We start from the raw sequence: 16253 nt of genomic DNA, 5'->3' as shown, positions 1-16253 counted from the left end.
AAACAATGTATGCAAAAATTAAATAAGTAGTGCAAAAATAGTGAGGCAGTGTTCATGGGTTCAATGTCCATTCAGAATTGGATTTATCACCGGCATGTGACATGAAATTTGTTAACTTGGCAGCAGCAGTTCAATGCAAAACATAAACTAGCAGAGAGAGAAATAATAATAATAATAATAATAATAATAATAAGTAAATCAATTATGTATATTAAATAGATTTTTTAAAAGGTGCACAAACAGAAACACTTTTTTTTTAAAAAAGTGAGGTAGTGTTCAAAGATTCAATGTTCATTTAGGAATTGGATGACAGAGGGAAAGAAGCTGTTCCTGAATCGCTGAGCGTGTGCCTTCAGGCTTCTATACCTCCTACCTGATGGTAACAGTGAGAAAAGGGCATGCCCTGGGTGCTGGAGGTCCTTAATAATGGACGCCGCCTTTCTGAGACGCTGCTTACTAAAGATAGCCTGGGTACTTTGTAGGCAAATACCCAAGATGGAGCTGACTAGATTTACAACCTTCTGCAGCTTCTTTCGGTCCTGTCCGTTAGCCCCTCCACACCAGACAGTGATGCAGCCTGTCAGAATTATATACAATATACAATTATATAAGTTTTTGAGTGTATTTATTGACATGCCAAATCGCTTCAAACTCGTAATAAAGTATAGCCGCTGTCTTGCTTTCTTTATAACTACATCAATATGTTGGGACCAGGTTAGATCCTCCGAGATCTTGACACCCAGGAACTTGAAGCTGCTCACTCTCTCCACTTCTGATCCCTCCATGAGGATTGGTATGTGTTCCTTCATCTTACCCTTTCTGAAATCCACAATCAGCTCTTTCGTCTTACTGACATTGAGTGCCAGGTTGTCGCTGTGACACCACTCCACTAGTTGGCATATCTCACTCCTGTATGCCCTCTCGTCACCATCTGAGATTCTACCAACAATGGTTGTATCGTCAGTACATTTATAGATGGTATTTGAGCTATGCCTAGCTACACAGTTATGTGTATACAGAGAGTAGAGCAGTGGGCTAAGCACATACCCCTGAGGTACGCCAGTGTTGATCGTCAGCAAGGAGGATGTGTTATCACCCATCTGCACAGAAGGTGTTCCTGAAACATTGAGTATGCTTTCAGGTTCCTGTACCCAATGGTAGAAATGAGAAGAGAGCCTGTCTGGGTCCTTAACGATGGATGCTGCAGATTTGAGGCATCACCTTTTGAAGGTGCCCTAGCTGCTAGGGAGGCTAGAGCCCACAATGGAGCTGGTTGAGTCTACAAACTTCTGCAGCTTTTTCTGATCCTGTACAGTGTCCCCTCCACAACGGATGATGATGCAATGAGTTAGACAGCTCTCCATGTAGACCTTTGTAGAAATTTGAGTCTTTGGTGACATATCAAGTCTCCTCAAACTCCTAATGAGATACAGCTACTGCGGTGCCTTCTTTGTAATTGCATCAATATATTGAACCCAGGATAGATCCTCAGAGATGTTGACTCCCAGGAACTTGAAACTGCTGATCCCTTGATGAGGACCGGTGTGTTTCCTGTTCTTTCTCTGTTTCATGGCTACCTGGAGAAGATGAGTCTCAGAGTTGTATGTGGATTCACACTTTGAAACTTTGGTGTTCATTCCCAACTTCCTCTTCCTGAAGTCCACAATCAGTTCCTTGCTCTTACTGATGTTGAGTAGAAGGTTGTTGTTGTGGCACCACCCAACCAGCTGATCTTTCTGTAATTATGCATCACGTCCTTCCACTCCTGGCTCACCTGCATGAGTATCTCATGAAAACCTTACCTAATTGTCCTAAGAGTCGAATCGTTTATTTTTCTGCCTGATTTTTGTTTTGCTCCTCTCTGCATGAAGGTGGATCAGATCAGATTCACATTGAAGCGTACAGTGAAAAGATTGTTTGTGTTAACAACCAATGCAAACAAAGGAGGTTCCGGGGACAGCCCACAAATGCCGTCACCGGTTCTGGCAGCAACGTAAAACATCCATAACGATTAGCAGAACAACGTAAGCAACTGGATACTTACAGTATGTTTTATGTTTTGCACTGTACTGCTGCCAAAAACAACAAATTTCATGACATATTTCACAGGCAATAAACCTGATTCTGATTCTGAACAACAGATGGAATAGCTTCTCAACAAAATCTTTCTCTTGGGCAGTCCCTTGAGACCACTGAAATCTTGCTTCCACTCTGGGTTTGTTGATTCTGAGGTGCAGGCTCTTCCACAGATGGGGCAGCTGATAGTCAGTGGCATGGGCAGGTGGTTAGAGTGCATGGGGGTTGGGAGTGTATTGATGTCGCCACTGACATCAATATGTACTATATGAAAGAGATGTGTACAGTATGGAGTGGGTTTACAACTAAGGATGTTTCCTATAGAGAAGGACTCTAGAAGCAGGAGCACAGCCACAGAATTGAAGGATATCCTTTAAAAAGAGGTGAGGAGGATTTTTTTTTTAGCCAGAGGGTGGTGAATCTGGAATTTATTGCCACAAATGACTGTGGAGGCCATGTCATTAGGTTTAATTAAAATAGAGGTTGATAGATTTTAAATTGGTAAGAATGTCAAACATTAAGAGGAGAAGGCAGGGAAATGGGGTTGAGAGAAATGCTGGGCAGACTCGATGGGCTGATTGGCCTAACTCTGCTCCTATATCTTATGTCTTGTACAGTATATAGTTTATGGTATACAAGTATATGGATTGGGAATATTGTTGATGGTTATTCCATCATCACCCAACAGCTGGTGCGAGCTCCACCTTCTGGCAGTTCAATCCATCAGCCGAGCAGACAGCCTGGCACTCGGCCCATGATTTAACATCGCCTCGCATCAAGCAGCACACTCACTCCTTGCGACACCAGTAGAATGAACTACAGAAAATCAACGTTGACTGCTTGAGCTATGCTCCTGCATTTTATGATATCCTCCAACTAAACACTGCAATATTACATAAAACTGCAATATTGTGTAGAATGGCTAATACAACGGGCATAACTTTAAGCTGATTGGAGGCAAGTACAGGGCAGGGGGTCCGAAGTAATTTTTTACGAGCTGAACCTGAGGGTTACATTTCTACATAGAGAGTGGTGGTTGAGGTACCTGTAATGGATGACAGAGGTGGTGGTTGAGGCAAATGCATTAGAGACATTTAAGAAACTCTTAAATAGACACATGGATGTTAGAAAAAATGGAGAGCTCTGTGCAAGGAAAGGGTTAGTTGATCTTAGAGTAGGTTAAAAAGTTGGCACATCATAGGCAGAAGGGCCTGTACTGTCTTCTAATGTTCTGTCTATGTACAGCACAGTAGAGGCCCATCGGCCCACAATGTTCTGCCACTTGAAATCACACCTGTAGCTCAAAGGGAAATATTCTGGCATGTATGGCCAGAAAATGAATGCCAGTTTTCCTTTAGTTCAATTCTTCTTCGGTTACAGCAGGCCGAGATTAATTATTTCTGGCGGTACTCAGTGGGAAAGATACAGGGCTGAACAGGCTCTTCTGGCCCAACGAGCTGCACCGCTCAGCCACCCTCTGAGCCTAATGACAGGGCAATTTACAATGAGCAGTTAGTCTACTAACCTTGCGCATTTAGACTATGGGAGGAAACCAGAGCACCCAGAGGAAACCTATGTACTCACGGAAATGATGTATAATCCTTTTACAGACAGTGTCAGAAATGAACTCTGAACTCTGTCCCGAGCTGTAATCACGTCGCGCTAACCGCTGCAGGTGTCTGACTTCAGGTGCTCACAGGAGGTTACTCTACATTTCTGTGTGTACCATGCGTCCCAGACGTTGGCACGTTCGCACCCCAAACTCAAATTTGCCCCACCATCCACAAACTCAACTCGCCCCACTGGAAACTTCACAACCACTGAAGTGTTTACAAAGTGGATCAGAATCAAGTTTAATATCATCGGCATATGTTGTGAAATTTGTTGTCTTTGCGGCAGCAGTACAATGCAATACGTAATAATAGAAAAAAGAATTACAGTAAGTATATATAAAAATCGTTAAATAAGTTGTGCAAAAACAGAAATTTTTAAAAAATGCCCATAATGGAGCTGAATGAGTTTACAACTCTCTGCATTTTATTTTGTTCCTGTGTAGTAGCACCCACACCCACCCCAATCCCAGATGGTGATGCAGCCAATCAGAATTCTCTCTCTCTCTCTCTCTCTCTCCCTCTCCCTCTCCCTCTCCCTCTCTCCCTCTCTCCCTCTCTCCCTCTCTCCCTCTCTCCCTCTCTCCCTCTCTCCCTCTCTCCCTCTCTCCCTCTCTCCCTCTCTCCCTCTCTCCCTCTCTCCCTCTCTCCCTCTCTCCCTCTCTCCCTCTCTCCCTCTCTCCCTCTCTCCCTCTCTCCCTCCCCCTCTCCTGTAACCTACCCACCCCCCATACCAGGCAGTGATGTAGCCAGTCAGAACACTCTTCATGATATATCTGTAGCAGCCCCCATCCACACCACTCAGAATGCCCCCCGTGGTACATCCATGTCATCTCATAGAAATAAGAATGTAAATCAAAAAGTAATGGTCAATTAACACCAATCTGGAGCTTTAAAATCCCATAATTTGTGGAGGTTTTCTGGAGGGAAAAATAACTGGATTTGGAGAGAGCAAGATAAGCATTTTAATTCCTGTTCCCATTCCCATGTGTCAGTCCATGGTCTCCTTTTATGCCAAGATAAGGCCACCTTCAGAGTGAAGGAGCAACATCTCGTATTCAGTCTGGGTAGCCTCCAACCTGAATGCATGAATATCAATTTCTCCTTCTGGTGAATAAAATTCCCCCCCCCCACCCCATTCCTCTTTTTCCCTCTAAGACTTTTTACTTCTTCTCACCTGCCTATTACTTCTCCCTGGGTCCCCTCCTCCTTACCTTTCTCCTGTGGACTACTCTCCTGTCCTATCAGATTCTATCCTCTCCAGTCCTTGACTTTTCCCACCCACCTGGCTTCACCCATCACCTTCCAGCTGACCTCTTCCCCTCCCTCTGCCTTTTTATGCAGGCATCTTCCCCCTTCCTTCTCAGTCCTGATGAAGAGCCTCAGCCTAAAATGTTGACTGTTTCCTCTTTCCCATAGGTGCTGCCTGATCTGGTGAGTTCCACCAGCGTTTTGTGTGTGTATTGTTTCAAGTTTTAATCCGGCTCAGTTAGCACTCAGGAGTCAGGAAGACTGTCTGGAACAAATATTTGCAAGAGAGAAAGAGTAAGTATTGATGGCTCAGAGAAGCTTTAACCATAGTAATCTTGATGAATTGTGGGAAACCAAGATAATGACAGAGGTGAGAGATCAAAGAGGAAGTATAGATTCTACATTTCTGTTCAATTGTCTTTGGAACTGGGTCCAGAAGCTCATAATTCTTGTATAGTGAACCAGCTGGGAAAATATTTCTAAAGGCATGATAAAAATACAGTAAGTTCAACTGTGGGTTAAAAAATAATATTCTTGCAGATAATTACAATAGTAGAGAAGCAATGGAGCTTGGATGTATCATAAAACTCTAGAAAAGTACTTGGGCCTAGTAGTATTGTTTACATAGTAACACTAAACTTGTCAGACAAGAATAGATTCATGTCCATCATATCCTCATCTCTTATCCTGGCAGTTGGATGACATAGAAATAATGGAGTCATTTATAGCCAAATGCTTCATCTATTTATGTAACAAAAATTATTGTGAGGGCTGTTATGACATAATGCAATAACAGTCGGAATGTCAGGAGGAAAAGCAACTGCACTGCTGACAATCATAACAGGAGCCTTCCGATTGTACCATATCTTTTCTAACATGGTGTCACACATGTGTGGCTCCTAGCAATGTTGGAGTTTAATAACTGTGACTCCCGTCTTGTTTTTTTCATTACCTAGGGTTCTCAAGGCAAATACTGGCAGCCTCCAATCACACCTATAATTCTCTAGTTGTCACCAATGTATCTGGCAAACTCATTGATCAAATGGGGCTTAGAGCAGGGGTTACTCTTGAGGCATTGGGTAGGTTACATTTCCAAACTCTGTCCTAAAGTTCAAGATTTACTTTGAGAATTTCTTTTAGCAGAATCCTCAGAATGTCAGGAAATGTAGAGGAGGCTTGACTTGAGAGCAGAGCAGCAGGGTCAATTTTAGCAGTAAACAATACTAATGAACAGCAAAATAACAAGCCGCAAAACAGGAGAGAATAGATATTGAACACGACAAGGCAACAAGGTAACTGAAAGCCAGGAGCAGCTGTTTGAGGCTGACTGGTTCAATGGATGAACAAAGGATGGTGACTAGGAGATGGGTTTAAATAGGCTGCAGGTGATGAGTTGGAAACAAGTGGCACGCCTGACACAGAAATAGTTTGTACTGTTTGCTTAACTGGCATATTTGACATAACATAGAGTTGGCTCTTAGTCAACATAGTATACAGCAGAATACAAGTCATTTCTATACAACGTTGTGCCAACCTTATAACCTAATCTAAGATTAACCTAACACTTACCTCCTATGTAGCCTCATCATCTATGAGATTCTTGTATGTCCCTAATCTATCTGCCTTTACCACTACCTTTGGCAGGGCATTCCATGCACCCACCACTCTGTAATTAAAACACAACAATAACCTGCCTCTGACATCTCCCTCCCCCATATTTTCTTCCAAGCACCTTAAAATTATGCCCACTCATATTAGCAAAATATGCCCTGGGAAAAACAGCTCGATCTGTCTACTTTATCTACTTGCCTCTTATCATTTTGTCCACCTCTATCAAGTCATGTCTCATCCACCTTTGGTCCAGAGAGAGAAGCCCTAGCTTACTCAAAATATCTTTTTTGTAGGACGTGCCCTCTAATCGAGGCAACATTCTAGTAAATCTCCTCTTCACCCTCTCTAAAGCTCCCATATCCTTCCTATAATGCAGCGAGCAGAACTGAATACAATTGTATTGAAAGCTAACAGTTTTTTTTAGGTTAGTTAGGATGTCGTTTGTAGGATGAATAGGATGCAGAACAACAGTGACCGGTGCCTTGGAGTAAATAAATGATGTAGAGAAAAAGGCAAAAGTCTGCAAAACACCCACTGATAACGTCATATTTAGTTCTGTTTTCCTGGAGTTAACATGCCTCAAAATGCACCCCCATCCCTTCTGCTTTTTTCCATTGCAAAATGAAAATTTAACCTGTTGAGCAGGTCAACGGTCTTGGAGGTTTCCCACTCTCCTACTTGCCTATCCATATTGTCATCTGATTTCAGCTGGAGTGCCAATAAAAAAAGATTTGTACTTCATAAAACCTTCAACTTCAAAGTATCTCAAATCACATCATCAGTAATGTAAAACTTGTGTAGTCAGTATTGAAGACCCAGTAGCTAATATGAGCACAGAAAGACTATAAGACATAGGAGCAGAATTAGATCATTTGTCTGCTTGCCATTCAATCATGGCTAATCCTTTTATTTCCCCTCCTCACCCTCACTCTCCGGTACTCCTCCCTTAATCTTTGCTTCCATGTCCAATCAAGAACCTATCAAGATCTGCCTTTAAATACACCCAATGACTTGGCCTCCACAGCTGCCTGTGGTAATAAGTTCCATAAATTCACCACCCTCTGGCAAAGGAAATTTCTCCACATCTCTTTATTAAAAGGATGCCCATCTATCCCGAGGCTGTGCCCTCTTGTCATAGACTCCACCACAACAGGAAACATCCTTTCCACATCTACTCTGTCTAGGCCTTTCAACATTCAAAAGGTTTCAATGTGATCCCCCCTCATCCTTCTAAATTCCAGCAATCAAATGTTCCTTGTATGATAGCCCTTTCATTCCCAGAATAATCCATGTGAACCTCCTCTGAACCCTCTTCAAATCCAGCACAACATTTCTTAAATGAGGGGTCCAAAACTGTTCACAATACTTAAGGTGAGGCCTCACTGGTGCCTTATAAAGCCTCAGCATCACATCCCTGCTCTTGTATTTTCGACCTCTTGAAATGAATGCTAATATTGCATTTGCCTTCCTCACCGCCAATTCCACCCGCAAGTTAACCGTTAGGGTGTTCAGCACAAGGACTCCCAAGTCCCTTTGCAACTCAGGTTTTTGGACTTTCTTCCTGTTTAGAAAATAATCTGCACATTTGTTTCTACTACTAAAATGTATGACCATGTATTTTCCAACATTGTATTTCATTTGCCATTTTCCTAATCTGTCTCAGTCCGTCTGCATCCTACCTGTTTCCTTGACACAAACTGCTCCTGCACCAATCTTCATATCATCTGCAAACTTGGCAACAAAGCCATCAATTCCATCATCATCAAAATCATTGATAAACAGCATAAAAAGAAGAGGACCCAACACTGACCCCTGCAGAACATCATGAGTTGCTGGCAGCCAACCAGAAAAGGATCATTTTATTCCCACTTGCTGCCTCCTACCAATCAGCCAATGCTCTAACCATGCCAGTAACTTTCCTGTAATGCCATGGGCTCTTAACTTGGTAAGCAGCCTCATATGAGGCATCTTGGCAAAGCCTTCTGAAAGCCCAAATATACAACATCCATTGCATCCCCATTATCTATCCTACTTGTAATCTCCTCAAAGAATTCCAACAGGTTCATCAAACAAGGTTTTCCCTTTAAGGAAACCATGCTGACTTTGTCCTATATTGCCCTGTGTCACTAAGTACTCCATAATCTCATCCTTATCAATTGATTCCAACATCTCCCAGGCACTGGGGTCAGGCTAGCTGGTCTATAATTTCAATCTGCTGCATTCCTCCTTTAAGAGTGGAGTGACATTTGTAATTCTCCAGTCCTCTTGCACCATGCCAGAGTCCAATGAGTTTTAAAAGATCTTTACTAATTCCTCCACAATCTCTAACGCTACCTCTTTCAGAACCCTAGGGTGCAGTTCATCTGGTCTGGGTGACCAATGCACCCTTAGCTCTTTCAGCTTTTTGAGCACCTACTCCCTTGTAATAGCAACTGCAACCACTTCTCTCCCCTCACACCCTTCAACATCTGGCACACTGCTCGTGTCTTCCACAGTGTAGATCAACACAAGTTACTCATTTAGTTCATCTGCCATCTCCTTGTCCCCCGTTACTATTTCTCCGGCCTCATTTTCTAGTGGTCCTATATCCACTCTCATCTCTCTTTTATTTTTTACCTACTTGGAAAAGCTTTTACTATTCACTTTGATATTGTTAGCTAGCTTGCTGTCATATTTTATCTTTTCCCTCCTAATGATTATTTTAGTTGCTTTCTGTTATAAAAACTTCCCATCCTCTGTCTTCCCACTAATTTTTGCTTTGATGTATGCCCTCTCTTTTGCTTTTCAATTAGCTTTGACTTCCCTTGTCAGCCATGGTTGTACAATTCTGCCATTTGAGTATAACTCCTCTCTCATACCACTGTAAATTCCTTCACTCTGCTGAAATACATCAGACTTTACTTTTTCCCTATCAAATTTAAAGTTTAACTCAATCATATTGTGATCATTGCCTCCTGAGGTTTCTTTTTCCTTGAGCTCCCTAATCACCTCTGGTTCATTACAATCACCCAATCCAGTATCGCTGATGCCCTGGCAGGCTCAACGACAAACTGCTCAAAAAGCCATCTTGTAGGCATTCAACAAGCTTGCTCTCTTGAGATCCATTTCCAACCTGATTTTCCCAATTGACCTGCATGTTGAAATCTCCCATGACTATCGTAACATTATCCTTTTGACACACCTTTTCTATTTCCTGTTGGAATCTGTGGTCCACGTCACAGCTACTGTTGGGAAGCCTGTATATAACTGCCATCAGGGTTCTTTTACTTTTGCAGTTTCTTAACTCAACCCAAAGGGTTCAACATCTTCTGATCCTATGTTACATATTTCTACTGATTTGATGCCATTCTATACCAGCAGAGCCACACCACCCCCTCTGCCTACCTTCCTATCCCTCCCATACAACCTGTAACCTTGGACATTCAGCTCCCAAACTACAACCATTCGGTGATGGCCACAACATCATACACGACAATCTGTAAAAGTGCGACAAGATCATCCACCTGTGCATTGCGATACGACACTTTGAGTACTGTATTTGCTATCCTTTTTTGATTCGCATCCCTAATGCACTGATACTCACCCTGCTGGCTGTAATTATGTCCTATCATCTGACTGCAAATTATCTTTGCTTTTTTACCATCTGTCCTATCCTGAGTCCCTTCACTCTGGTTCCTTCCCCTCCCCCCCGGCAAAATTAGTTTAACCCCTCCCCAACAGCTCTAACAAACCCACTTGTGTGAATATTGGTCCCCCTCGGATTCAGGTGCAAGCCATCATTTTTGTACAGGTTGTAGCTCCCCCAGAAGAGATCCCAATGATCCAAGAACATGAAACCCTGCCCCCTGCACCGGCTTCTCAGCCACACATTTATCTGCCAAATCACCCTCACTGGCGCATGGCGCAGTCAGTAATCTAGAAATTACTACCAGTGAGGACCTGCTGCTCAGCTTTCTACCTAGCACTTTGAATTCACTTTTCAGGACCTTTTTGCTTTTCCTTCCTATGCCATTGATATCAATATGTACCAAGACATCTGGCTGCTCTCCCTCCCCCTCCAAAATGCTGTGGACACAGTCTGAGATCTCCCTGACCCCAGCACCTGGGGGGCAACGTACTATCCGGTAGCTGCTGCACAAATGTAGTAACGACTGAAAAACCATTTAGTGAAGTTGATGATAACCAATGCAGAGAGATGTAAATAACCCATTACTTGCTACAAAGTTATACAATGGAGTCTTCTAAACCCAGGCTTACTTGGATCCCATTTCTTACTTGAGCATCTCCCACAGTCCAGCTGTCCTTTAATACTGTCAATTGGGATTCTGTGCTCAAGACTCAGGAATGAGTCTCAGATCCATGTCTCACCACTAAATTATGCTCAACATCCTTCGGTCATGATGGCACCGAGCAATTTTAAAACTAAACCCCGGCGTGATTCACCACCTCGACATCCAGCTCAGGAACAGCTACTTCCTTTCAGCCATTCAGATCATGAACCAACCAGAAAAGCTCTCATCACTACCCCAATATAGCAACAGTACGACCACTTCGATTACTTTGCATTACAATGGGATTTCAATTGTGTTTTATGCTCTAATTCTGTTCTTTCTTGTAAAAATCATGTACATCATGTTGACTGATTTTCTTGTGAATGGTGCTTCTCTGTTGCTATGTGCTTGTGATGATGCAAGCAATTTTTCACTGTGCCTATGCATACATGTACTTGTGAGTATCATACAGCTGACTTTGACTTTGCCCTTCTGGGTGGAAAATAGTAGAGGGAAAAGGATCCTGAAGAAGGGTCTTGGGCCAAAACATTGACTATCTATTCATTTCCATAGATGCTGCCTGACCTGCTGAGTTCCACCAGCATTTTGTGTGGGTTGCACCTGCAGAATTTCTGTGTTTAACAGTAGAGGGAATTGTATTTAGAGATACTTTTTAAAGAGTCATTGCCCACCCCCTTGTGTACAGTTAAAAATGTTTCCTGTACTTTCAGATATTTCTTGATGAAAGTAGAAACTGGTGGAAGTCCACAGCAGGATGTTTTAACTATTACAAAAGTGAGAGAAAGGTTTCTCTTCTAAATAATAAAAAGAATTATAGTATCTTGCCATACATAGTATCTTGCCAGTCAGCTCCATGATGGGTGCTAGCCTCCATAGCATCCAAGACATCTTCAAGGAGCGGTGCCTCAAAAAGGTGATGTCCATCATTAAGGATCTCCATCACCCAGGACATGCCCTCTCCTCATTTTTACCATCAGGAAGGAGGTACAGAGGTCTCAATGATTCAGGAACAGCTTCTTCCCCTCTGCCATCCAATATCTAAATGGACTTTGAACCCATGAACACTACCTCACTAATTTTTTTATTTCTGTGTTTGGCCTTCTTATTTAACTAATGTATATATACATATGCTGTAATTCAGTTTTTTCCCCAAAATATTTATCACGTGTTACATTGTACTGCTGCCACTAAGTTAACAAATTTCATGACATCTGCCAGTGACTTTAAACCTGATTCTGATTTTGAAATGGTCAAATGGGCAGATATACCATTACTGCTTACAGTAATATGGCCCAAGGCATTGGGTAAACTCCCAGCTCTTCTCTACATACCACCGTGGTATCATTTACCGTTTGCAAAAAGACAATGTACTTCTGTGTTGTGAGGAGTCAGTCTACACACTAAGAGAAACAAAACAATTCGTCAGGACAGGAAGCATAATTAAACCTGCATTTATATATCCTCTTATCAGCTTGAGACCCCACAAACCAGTCAACCACAGGACCAATCCTAATTCTATCAGTTCCCTCTCTTTATCCATGAGTTGGTAGGATACCAGTGTTAGTATTTGATACAGCGCAGAGTAGGCCTTTCCGGCCCAGCAATCCTCGGTTTACCCATCACAGGACAATTTACAGTGACTAATGAGCCTACCAGCCAAACTGTGGGAGGAAACTGGAGTACCCAGAGGAAACCCACGTGGTCATGGGAGAACATTCACTGCTGTGGGAATTGAACCTGGATTGCTGGTGCAGTAAAGCATTGTGCTAACCACTGTGCTATGGTGCTGTCCATTTCTATCCCATATCCGATATCTGTCCCATATCTATCTGTATCTGCTTGTGGTGTGAATCCTGCCGGTATTCCCCTAACATATTCATTCAAATCTCTGTACTTCTGTGATATCTCTACCTGTATCCCTGGCTTTCCCTGCCTCTGTGTGAAACTTGTATTCCTATGGGAACCCTATACCTCTGTGAGAAACCTGCCAGTATTAATAATCTATTTGTATTTCTTTGAAATCCTTCTCTTCCTGTTATTCCTTTGTGTGAGTTTCTGTGTGATTTCCATCTGTATTCCTGTGATACTTCAGTCAGTATTCAGATGGGATCCCTGCCAGTATTCCTGCTGTAGTACTCCTCCCACATCTATTGCTGTATTTATTTGAGATCACTGTCTAATGTGTTGTTTGCCTGATTTGATCCTGCCGTTTCTGTATTCCAGGGTGATGCCTGTCTGTCTATGTTTGAGGCGTGAACCTCGTCAGATTCCTGTCCCAGTATGTCGTGAGATCCCTGCATGTACTTAATGTGTGATCCGGTTTGCATTTACTGACGGATCCTGTCTGTCTCCTTGCATAATCCTGTCTGCATCCCTGTGTGATCTGTCTGAATTTTGCGTGATCCTGTCCGCTTGCAATCTGCGATCCTGCTGTTTGCAATCTGTGATCCTGCCTGCTTTTAAGGTGCGATCGGCCCCTGTTTTATTATGTCGATTCGCGTTGTCTCTGCCCCTGTGTGATCTGTCTGCGTTTTGCATGGTCCCTGTCTACATGCAATGTGTGCTCCCTGTCTGTATCCCGGTGTGACCCCAGTCCGCCGGGTTTGTCGAGCGAGCGCCTCCCCTTGCCTCCGCAGTCCGGCTCCGGCTCCGGCTCCAGGACGGGTTGCGTTGGATGCTCTGAGTCAGGCTGAGGCTCTTGTTTACCAGCGAGCTCGGAGCCTGAGTCAGAGACACGGCGGGCGGACCAGCAGCCTCCGAGAGAGAGACACACACACACACACGTTCAGAGGCAGGGAAGCCGCGGACCCCGCTCAACCTCCGCTGCCGGAGACCGAGGACGAGCCCAGGGACCGCAAGCCCAGCGGAGGGTCGCCGCCGAGAGCACCTTTCCTGGGGAGCGAAGGGTCCCTGTAGCACCCCCCTCTCTATCCTGGAAAAATCCCAACGCGCCACGCTTTGCCTTTTGCTTCCCTCCCCCCTCTGTCTCTCCTTCCCAGGCTCCAAACAAACAACAGGGGTAAAAAAAAAATCCAGCTTTTAATTAAGAAAAATTGGGAGAGGAGGGGAGAAAATGCATCTTTAAATCGCTTCACAGAGAGAGAGAGAAAAGGCAGGGGTTCAGTTCTGCAGTTTGTGCAGGAATTGTTTTCTCTTGCTTTGGGAATATATATATACTGTATATTTCTTTTTTTTTCTTCTTCTTGTTTTTTTTCTCTCAAAGGAATGGAGACTGAGGATGGGGAGTTCCAGAACAGCTTGTGTTTGCTAGATTTCACAATGAGACACAGACAAGGTTGAGGGGGAGAAAAAGCCAAGAAAAAAAAACAAAGGATACTGTAGCAGGGGGAAAAAAGGAAGAAAACAGTTTAAATTTGCAAGAGTTACTTTTTTTTCCTTCCTCCATCCCATTTTCTTAACATTAAAGCACCCCAGCCTAGTTAAAATTAGAGGTTCATTAAATCCAGAGTTACTCCTTTTTTGTTTTTGTCGTTGGGGGTTTTGTTTGACGATTGTTTTCATTCGGTGGCGGAGACGGTCGGTACTCTTTAGTGCGGTGCACAAATGGGAACCAAGTCTGGAACAAAGAGGGGCTCCGTGACCTTGTGTTGGGGTTTGGTCGCTCTCTGCGTCTCACTCGCTCTGGGACATACTCATATCGAAAGTAAGTACATTTTTTGTTACAGACTTTTAACGTTTACGGGTATTGTAGCCAGACACATTCACGAAATTAAATCGTGCACTTACTGTAGTCTTCGAGCTTTCTAATAATTGCCTTCGTAAACTATTTTTAAAATATTAAATTTTTGTAAAGGGTATCTTTCATATAATTTTCTGGATTATTTTATAAACGAATGATTTATCTTTTTGGTGTTTTAAACTAATAACTTCATGCAAATTGTTGAAATGTGTATCCTTATGATTTTTAAAGATTTCAGTACAATAGTTTTGCACCTTCAAATGCTGTTTTTCATGTGAAAGTTACAAGTTTGGCAGCATGTGCAAAGCTGTCAACGAAATGTGGCAAAAGTTTCCCCTGGCATCTTCTAATTCTTTCAGAAAACCGTCTCGTACTTTCAACAGTTGTTTCAGAGTTCAGCGAGAAATGTTGCTGGAATTTGTTTCTGACCAACAAACCAATATCCAGCAACAAATCGCATATTTTTAGTTTAATGTTGGTGGGGGGGGGGGGTCTCTGAATGTGTGTTTGAAGCCCACCTGTCTTTCCTATTCACCGGGGAGGGGGTGGAGGCATTGAGAATCAGGGCATTGAACAAATAAGTAAGAGCCTTGGTAAGTTAGAATTTAATTGTCTCACTTAGCGTGCTGTGGTTAGGATCCCTCTTCAAGGGGAAAGTTGTAGTTCCTATCCTCAGGCCACTCTACCTTCTTGATCAATCCCTCTTGACCATGTTATTTGTATTGTTTTTTCTTCAAGTGTACTTGTGTTCTTCCTCTTTTATCACTGCTAATTTCCTTTATCTATTTCTTCCAATCTGTTATCTTTCCAGTTGTTGCCCTCCCTCTCTGCTATCTTTCTGTATTTGCTTGTAGATGACCATTATCCTTTATCAGTTTTGTTTGTTGTCTCTGTTCAAGTGTTGATATTTCACCATTCTCACCTCTCACTCCATTCTTAGTCTATTGGTTCCTAACTTTTGTTTTCCTATGGATTGTTACTGTCTCCTGTTTCAATTTCCGTGCTATCAACGTTTATATCTTCTGTGCTTTTATTTCTACTTAATAATGCTTACATCTTTCATAACTTTTTAATCAATTTTTATCTATTGTTGACAGATTTATCTCTTGTTTGGTGGGAGGATTTTGTATTTTTCTTAATTCTAGTCTGATTGGTGCATGATGTTCCATTGTGCAGTCTATATCATAATTTCATTCCATACTTTATTGTAATTTATTGTGCAATTTTGTTTTCTCAGTTTACATTTAATAAGTTTTCCATTCTTTGGTTTCAAATTTAAGATTATTTTAAAGTTGAAGCGTATTTCCAGTACTTGCTATTTCTGCTCTCCAATCTGTTCTGCTTCGATTCAGTTTTGTTTATCCAGTTTCTTTATCTTCCATTCTTCCATGATTATATATTCCTGAAAATTTGTTTATTTTTATTTGTTTTTGGTGTCTGGTTCTGATTTCTATCATCAAAATAATCATGCTCTCCTATTCTGAACTGCCAGTGGAAGCCCATCTTTGTTTTACTGTCTGTAACACTGTTTTGTTAAGTTTTCGAGATTTCCATTCATCCTTTCCATAGGATTCTTCCTTCCTATCCTCAGCTTTCCACTGATTCTCCCCCTTCCCCACTCCGACTCTCTCTGTCTTCCTTCCCCACATCCTCTCTGTCTCCCCTTCCCCACATCCTCTCTCTTTCTCTCTGTCTCCCTTCCCCATATCGCTC

At 42.5% G+C, this 16253-nt stretch overlaps 1 protein-coding gene across 1 annotated transcript in view; it reads left to right on the top strand.

Annotated features, from left to right (window-relative positions):
- Positions 1–13052: 13052 nt before the first annotated feature.
- igf1ra (insulin-like growth factor 1a receptor) overlaps positions 13053–16253 on the top strand; it is a 333731-nt gene continuing 330530 nt past the window's right edge. Inside the window, exon 1 of the mRNA XM_059946664.1 lies at positions 13053–14504. Coding sequence (XP_059802647.1) covers positions 14405–14504 — 100 coding nt within the window. The 5' untranslated portion in view covers positions 13053–14404. The remainder of the gene's footprint in view (positions 14505–16253) is intronic.

This window comes from Hypanus sabinus, chromosome 21 (assembly GCF_030144855.1).
Source record: "Hypanus sabinus isolate sHypSab1 chromosome 21, sHypSab1.hap1, whole genome shotgun sequence".
Lineage (NCBI taxonomy): Eukaryota > Metazoa > Chordata > Chondrichthyes > Myliobatiformes > Dasyatidae > Hypanus > Hypanus sabinus.
This window is presented reverse-complemented; position numbering and strand designations above follow the sequence as displayed.